Source organism: Myotis brandtii, unplaced genomic scaffold, assembly GCF_000412655.1.
Source record: "Myotis brandtii unplaced genomic scaffold, ASM41265v1 scaffold488, whole genome shotgun sequence".
NCBI classification, from domain to species: domain Eukaryota; kingdom Metazoa; phylum Chordata; class Mammalia; order Chiroptera; family Vespertilionidae; genus Myotis; species Myotis brandtii.
In genome coordinates, this window is record NW_005368638.1 from 560,818 (window position 1) to 569,033 (window position 8,216).

At 50.9% G+C, this 8,216-nt stretch overlaps 1 protein-coding gene across 1 annotated transcript in view; it reads left to right on the forward strand.

Moving 5' to 3' along the window:
• CFAP221 (cilia and flagella associated protein 221) overlaps nucleotides 1–548 on the forward strand; it is a 96,013-nt gene extending 95,465 nt beyond the window's left edge. The window contains exon 24 of the mRNA XM_005876486.2: nucleotides 346–548. Coding sequence (XP_005876548.1) covers nucleotides 346–454 — 109 coding nt within the window. The 3' untranslated portion in view covers nucleotides 455–548. The remainder of the gene's footprint in view (nucleotides 1–345) is intronic.
• Nucleotides 549–8,216: the final 7,668 nt, after the last annotated feature.

Below are 8,216 nucleotides of genomic sequence, written 5' to 3' on the forward strand. Positions count from 1 at the left end.
GCCTCCTCAGCAGTGCTAAGGATGTCCGACTGCAGCTTAGGTCTGCTCCCCGCTGGCAAGTGGACATCCCCCTAGGGCTGCTGGGCTGCCAGAGGGATGTCTGATTGCCAGCTTAGGCCCAAAGCAGGCCTCAGCCAGCAGATGGTCATCCCCCAAGAGGTCCCAGACTGTGAGAGGGCACAGGCCGGGCTGAGGGACTTCCCCCGCCCCCGAGTGCACAAATTTTTGTGCACTGGGCCTCTAGTATATATATATATTCCTTAAACCTTCACTGAGGCATTGGTGGGTGGCGTGGGTGTTCTGTGAGTGCCCTGATGTATCCTTGTCTGGTTCTTTGATATTTAGAGAGGTGAGAGACCAGGCACAACCAACGGAGAAGACAGGAGACAAGGTGCTGGAGGAGATGAAGAATGTGCGGGCCAAAGCTCTCAACTCATACCTGATTCTAGAATAAAAACCAGCTGGCCAGTTCCTCTCATCGACTTTCTGCAAGTCACTGTGGTCCTTTGTGTCCATTTATGTTCCAGCCATTTTTGCAATTAAAGTTTCTAGAGAAAAAAATGAAATGTGGATATGTGGATGATGTGTACATTTTTGTTATAACTTTTCTTTTTAAAAATAAAATGTCATTAGTATGATGGCAATGGCTAAAGCTTCCAGGTGGGAGACTTCCTGGACAAAGAAAGGGGAGGAGCCAGGTGCTGAGAGTCCAGGGGAGGGGGGGGGGGGGGGCGCCAGGGCCAGAGGAGTGAGGCTGTGGGGAGGGCCACTCTCCCACCTCTGCATGGAACCAGCCCCTCACTGACTGGCTTTGGCAGCCATTTCGGGAGAGATCAGCCTTGGCAAGGACATTGGCTCCCCAAGTAGCTAGGATTTGGCAGACACTAGCCAGGGGGTCGGAAATGGAGGGGACATGGTGGGGCAGAGCTTGCAGGCTGGTTTGAGAGCAACCGGAAAAACACCCCTCTGGGGGCCCTGTAAACATGTCAGTAAAAATCAGGCCTTTGATTGTGTTTGTCAACACGGCTTCGTTCACTTACACGAGCTGGTAAGGCTTACGGCAGTTGGGCTATAATCCTCATCCGAGGCTATTTTTCCATTGATTTTTAGAGAGAGAGGAAGAGAAAGGGAAAGACAGAGAGAGAGATCAATGTGAGAGAAGCACGTCAATTGGTTGCCTCCTGCTCAAGCCCCCACCTGGGCCCAGGCCGGGGAGGAGCCTGCAGCCAAGGTACGTGCCCTTGACTGGAATCGAACCTGGGACCCTTCAGTCCGCAGGCCGACCAGCTCTACCCGCTGTGCTCAGCCACGCGCCCTCTCGTGGGTCCTGTGGCCGGCCAGGTACATACCACTGAGCCAAACCGGCTAGGGCAGCACTTGGACTATATATAACAGCCCATACTGATCCAAATATACCTGGATGTATTTCTTCCATTATTTTTATGCGTATACTTAAATTGCTGATATCAGGCTGTATATACAATTTTGAAAGGACTTTTCATTAATTCGTTGAGCCTGACATTTTTCTGGGATTTGTTTTTCCACCATGAAACCAACACCAAGACCATGACCAAGACCATCCCAGCCCCATGTGCAAAATAGAAGTTTTTATCACTCAGTTATGCACCCGTTCCTGTGGGGAACGCCCGGGGGGGGGGGGGGCGCAGAGGGACAGAGGGAGACACCAGCAACAGGAGGCAGAGCCCAGTTGCCACCCCTCAGAACTAGGTGTACCAGGGACAGCAGGGCCCAGTTACAACTGAGTTTCAGGTGCACTACAAATAGCGTTTTGTGCCCCAGTAGCATATGTACTATTTGGGACATATGACACTAAAAAAGTAATTCATTGTTTGTCCTAAACTCATAGTTAACTGGTGTTCTATATCTTCATTTGCTGAATCTGACAACCCTACTCAACACCCAGTGGTTTTGAGAAATAATGTCTGAGTGGATATTGAGCGAATGAGACAGAGGCAGTAATTCACACGGGAGTTGTGTGTGAGGCACCAGGCAGACTTCCCATCCAAGTAGAAGAACAGTTTTCTGTGGGGCCTCACACGTGCCAGGCCCTCTGCTGACCCGTGAGAGCAGTGCTCCTTCCGTCCTCACTCCCTCCCCAGAAAGAGGCCGCATTACCTGTCCATCCAAGTAGAAGAACAGTTTTCCTTGGGGCCTCACACGTGCCAGGCCCTCTGCTGACCGTGAGAGCAGTGCTCCTTCAGTCCTCACTCCCTCCCCAGAAAGAGGCCGCATTACCTGTCCCCAGGAGAGAAATCCAAAAGTCCCGAAGCCAGGTGACTCCCCACGCTGGTGAGGCCCCAGGAAGCCTGTGACTGTGAGGCCTGGGCAGAATCAGGAAGGGACTGGTAGGCACTCGGAGCCAGGCCAGTCGTAGGTGCTGGGCTGGAGGGGTGGCGGGAGCCAGGGCCACTGCCTACTGCCGCCGGAGGACACCGTCTTCATTCAAGGGACACAGCAGACCCTGTTTCTCTCTCTGCCTCCTCCCTCTCCTTGTCGCCAATCTCCTCCTCTTTTTTAAGCTACAGATGTGTCCCACATTATCAGCTTAAAGCAGCAATTTTCAGCTTTTTTCATCTCCTGGCGCACATAAACTAATTACTAAAATTCTGCAGCACACCAAAATATATATTTTTTGCCGACCTGACCCAAAAAAAGGGGGTATAACTTTGATTCATTCACACCAGATGGCTGTGGATGTGTTGGCTGTTGTCATGTTTTATCTGACAATCGAAGGGAAAAGAGATCAGTGCCCCTAGCTAAATAGTCAGGTATTGCATGTTTTAAAAATTCTTGCGGCACAGCAGCTGAAAATCGCTGCTTAAGGGATAAAATGAGGTCACATTACTTTTACTATGCAAAGTCCAAAATTCACATCTCCCACCCCACCCACAACAGAAAATGGTGCACTTGCCTTCCAGGGGCCAGTTTTCTTCCCAGGATAAGTCCATGCACCCGGGAGCCGCACGCTGCCCCTGGCCGGGTCCTGACAATCACTCAGGCGCCCTGGGCCTGGGCGGCCCCCACAGGGGGTATCTCTGCAGTCGGATGGGTGCCCATCCGCCGTGGGACAAAGGCGTAAGCCACCACTGCTGGCCGGGCGCGGGAGGGGAGAGCGGGCACTGCACATGATGCGGGCCTGGGAGACAGCACAGAGCACATGTGCGCTCGGGCAGGTGGTTGGGAACATGTCCCAGGGCTGGGAGAGCAGGGGAAGACACAACTCGATCATCACATTATGAGTGTACTAAGCACCCCAGGAAAGACAATAAACAAGTTTTTAAAAATGTAACATGTACAAAAAAAGAGCACAAAGTGAAAGAGTATGGCTCAATAAATGTTCACCATGTGAGCATACTTGAGTAACTCCAAAAAAGAGTTTATTAAGGGAACTTACATAGGAGGCACATCCCAGGCGGCACTAGAAGCCATGATACCCTCTGCACCGCCTGGCAGGTGCTGGGGGGATATAGGACAGGGCAGGAGGGATAGGGTCCTGGGGCCTGATCCGCCCCAGGCAAGGGGAAACCGCCTATCCTGCTTCCCAGGCCAACTATTGGCCTGTCCCAGGAACCAGCACAAACCAGGGCACCGTGGGCACGGGGGAGGAGTCAGACAACCTCTGAGGGGGTTCAGGGAGTGACCCCTCTTCTGTCCTGGATCTAGCTGGCAGGTCTGGCTGCTCCCAGGCAGTGGTCACAGCAGGAAACGGGCTGTCTTCCACAGCAGACGCACACACACATCTGTACACAAAAATGTACACTTACACACAAGTTCCATTGGCGTTGCTGAGCCATCCAGGAGCCAGGCTCCCGGTGGTCCGGGAAGGGACACAGCTACAGCCTACCCTGGGCAAAACCCAGATTTCACACATGCATGATGCCAGGTGTGACAGGTGCTACAAAGGAAGACTGAAGTAGGCGAGGGGAGCGGGAGTGGCCCCCAAAGCCTGCCAGAGGAGGTGCCACTGAGCGGAGACCTGAGGGAAGGGGACAGCTTTCTGGGCAGAGGGGCACGTGCAGGGGCCCTCAGAGGTGTGTGCCTGGCCTCCCAGAGGACCCGTGAGAGGGCAAGGGGCTGAGCACAGTGAGCTGAGGGGCAAGGGGGGCTTGAACACAGAGATGCAGGCGCAGGTCACGTGGGGTCTCGTGGCCAGGACACGACTTTGGCTCTGGATTTCATTCTAAGTGAGATGCCGAGCCCTCGGAGAGTTTTGACCAAGGGAGTAACATGAGCTTTTCCTGTTCTGAACAGACTTTATGGGCCCCTGTGGAGAAGGGACCATATGGAGCAGGGGTGCAAAAAGGAGGCCATGAGGGGACCCTGGCACCAGACGTTCCAGTCAGAACACGGGCTGTCTGGCACCAGGGCCTTTTGGAGGATGGCAGGCAGGCTCACCTCAGGGTCGGTATCATGTGACACCAACAAAGGAAAACACGGGTGCTCCGGATGCAGCGTGGGGGCAAGGTGGAGAGGAGGCACCCTGGGACACGTGTCCCCTGCCCGCCATCCTAAGCCAGTTTTTTTTTTAATTTTTACTTTGAAATAATTTTAGACAGAAGGGAAGTCTATAAAACTGATACAGAGCTCCCACATATATGCTACCGAGCTTCCCCCAACGTTAACATCCACCCGGTACAACTATTAGAAGCAGGACATGGAGGTTGGCACCATGCTCCTGACGGATGCCCCTTTATTTTCCCAGGACGCCACACGGCATTCAGTCCGTCTCCTTCGTCCCTTCTAATCTGCCATAGTCCTCGAGGTCTCTTCTTATCTCCATGACCTTGACACTTTGGGCGGTAGTTTTCTAGGATCTCCTACAGCAGTGCTGGCGAACCTGAGACACGTGTGTCAGAGGTGACACGCGAACTCATTTTTTTGGTTGATTTTTCTCTGTTAAATGGCATTTAAATATATAAAATAAATATCAAAAATATACATCTTTGTTTTACTATGGTTGCAAATATCAGAAAATTTCTATATGTGACACGGCACCAGAGTTAAGTTAGGGTTTTTCAAAATGCTGACACGCCGAGCTCAAAAGGTTCGCCATCACTGTCCTACAGCGTGGGTTTGTCTGATGTGTTCTCACGATTAGGATGAGGTTATGCATCTGCAAGAAATCCACAGGAGTGGCATGTTGTGCTTGGTGCCTCTTAGCAAGGGTGCATGCTGTCAGTGGGTCTTACTGCTGGTGATTAAACTTGACTAAAGAGCTGTCTGCTGAGTTTCTCCACTGAAAAATTTCCAATTTTCTCTTGATAGTTAATATCTTAGAGGAGATGATTTGAGAATATGCAAATGTCCTATTTCTCCTCAACTTCAGCACCCACCGGTGGTTCTTGTTTACAACAGTTATTAACACGGTGTCTGCTTAATGATGATTCCCATGACCTGCCTCCGCCTTCCTTCCCTCCCTCATTCATTCATTCACTCATTCATTATTTATATCAGAATAGAATGATGGATATTTATTTTATTATATGAGTTATACTTCAATACCATCATTATTTATTTTGCTGCTCAAACTGTTTCAACTTTGGCCACTGGGAGTTCCCTCAGGTTGACTCTGTCCTTTAAACATGCCCCCATCCTTTTTAAAGCATTTTCTTACTTTCTGGCATTACAAGATATCCCAAGTTTATCTTGTATTTTCTCTGCCTCAACCCTGGAGTCAACTATTTCTCCAAAGAGCCTTGGTTCCTTTTATGGGAGAACGATGCTAAAATAAAACTTTTCTTCCCACCTTCTAAGTTTTTCTAAGTTAATCTGTCTTAATAGAGACAGATTAACAGGAGAAAATCAAATTTGTAATATGTATGCACTGGGAATACACATAAGCATGAAAATTCCCAAAGACCTTAAGGTAATATTCAGTACAAGAGGAAGTGGGGTGCAGGGGCTGAGATTTCAAAGGAACTGGGTAATTTACAGGTTGAGGAGTTGTGGAACACTCATAGCAGATAAATCCTTGGTAGGCAACAGGCCCTGAGGTAACCCAGCCACCGGCTCCCCCCGCAGCCCTCCCGTCCATCACGCTCAGTTCGATCAGGCCAAGGCGGCATCCTGCGAATTCCTTCCCGGAACAGGCCTTTCCACACGAATCTCTCTGGCAGGAAAGAGGGAGGGTCAAAGGTTCTTTCTGAGTCTTTTGTTTTTTAATAACCAGCTTAAGATCAGTCTCCCCATATCCAAAAGGGCAGTTGTAGGAGAGCAAAACTTTGGTTCCCTTCACTTAGAAGCCACGCAGCTCATCGCCACTGGGGTCTCACTGCTTCTAGTCTCTCTCAGTGGACAGAGCTTGGGAATACATGTATTCATATAACCCACAGGCATAACCACGTCTGTATATCTATCTATCTAGCTTACAAACCCTGAATTGACACTGCTACTTCTGATTCAGTCCAGCCTATGAGGTTCACTTTAGCTTTCCCCCTCTCCTCGTTGGTACCTTCTTTCTCTAGCAGTGCTCATCCCACTCTCCTGTCCACAGTGTGACTTGTTCGTTCAGTGCTAGCATAGCCACAGAGTAATGTCGGAATTGTAGCCCATCTCCCTGTGGGAAACGCATGTACTAACCAGATCACAGTTCTTACTTGAGTTCATTTTGTCTTTGACATTGTAGGGTCCAGTTAGAATACAGTTCTCCTAGGTCACTCAGGTCGGTCCTTTTCTTTTTCTCGCCACTCCTATCAGTGTGGTTATGTTACACATCTGGGATGCGGTCGGGTTCACTGATTATATCCACCTCGGGGTCCCCCGTGTCCTCATGGGTTTTAGCTGTTTGTTTATATGTGGGCATGTGAAGCGTGTGTGGAGCATCACACTGGTTCTGAGAGTCAGACTCAGGCAAGTGTCCTGCCCCCTCATTCCTACTCCCAGTTCCCATTCCCTCATCTTATTTCCACCGTCAGACTATTCCCTGTAGGTAATCAGTCTCTGTAGTTTCCAGTTTATCCTTCTGATTGGTAATCTTTTTTTTATTAAATATATTTTATTGACTTTTTACAGAGAGGAAGGGAGAGGGATAGAGAGTTAGAAACATTGATGAGAGAGAAACATCGATCAGCTGCCTCCCACACGGCCCCTACTGGGGATGTGCCCGCAACCAAGGTACATGCCCTTAACGGAATCGAACCAGGGACCCTTCAGTCCGCAGGCCGAGGCTCTATCCACTGAGCCAAACCAATTAGGGCCTGATTGGTAATCTTTTCAAGGCTCCCAGGGGCCGAGAACCCTGCCCTTCCCTCTGCATCCCTCCTCCGCACTCACCGGCCTCAGCAGTCCCCTAAGTCTGCCCTCACACCTGCACCTTCGCGCCTGCTGCTCCTAAGACTCCACCACCTTCTGGCCTTCAAGTCCCTCACAGCTGAGGCTTCCCCAGGCCCCTGCCCTTGGGCCCTGCACTACTTCCGAGGCGGAACTAAGTCATCTCCCAGTGTCTAGTCCCCACCGCTACTGAGAGGGAAGGGCCCTGTCAGGCCTACTCAGGGAGCTGCCTCCCTGGACGTCCACCTTCCACCCCAACTAGCCACTGCACTCAGCACGTCCAGCCAGCAGTTCCTGAGCCCCTGCAACCCCACCTCCCCCAGCCCCGCCTTCTTCCTGGCAGCCAGCACTGCATTACTTGTGTGAGCTTCTTGCTTAGGGCGTGTTACACTGACTTTGAACCTGTTCTCATGTCAGTGCATGTATCTGTATCCATCTGTTTCCCCACCCATAAACCAGAGCCAATGCCTTTCATTTCTCTCCCTGCCTTCCAAGGCCCATCTCAGCTGTGGCCCCTGGAATGGGCTGAGTATATTGGGGATCTGGTGCCACCTGGTGGATGCTACAAGAAAGGCCTCTTCTGCCTAAGTAGTAGCCTAGGATTCCCACCATGAAGCCAAGCAACACGACTTCCAAATAGGAATGATGGTCTCTGCTTTCCTCCCTTATTTCAGACAACCACTAGGTGGCAAAGGCAAGAAGACCTTCTATATATTGTCATCTGGGATAAGCCCCACAGAAAAAGTTCCTTCAGTGAAATCATTGGCCACATGAAGTTCGAGGGCTTCCTGTGGGACCAGAGCCAGGTTCCATCGACATCCGGATATAAGCCAGGGCTGGCTGAGGGCACGAGGCGCTCAGGCCTAAACAGCTGCCCCTAAAGACTGCCAGCTCGCTCTCTCCTGCATCGCTTCGGTTGTCACCTC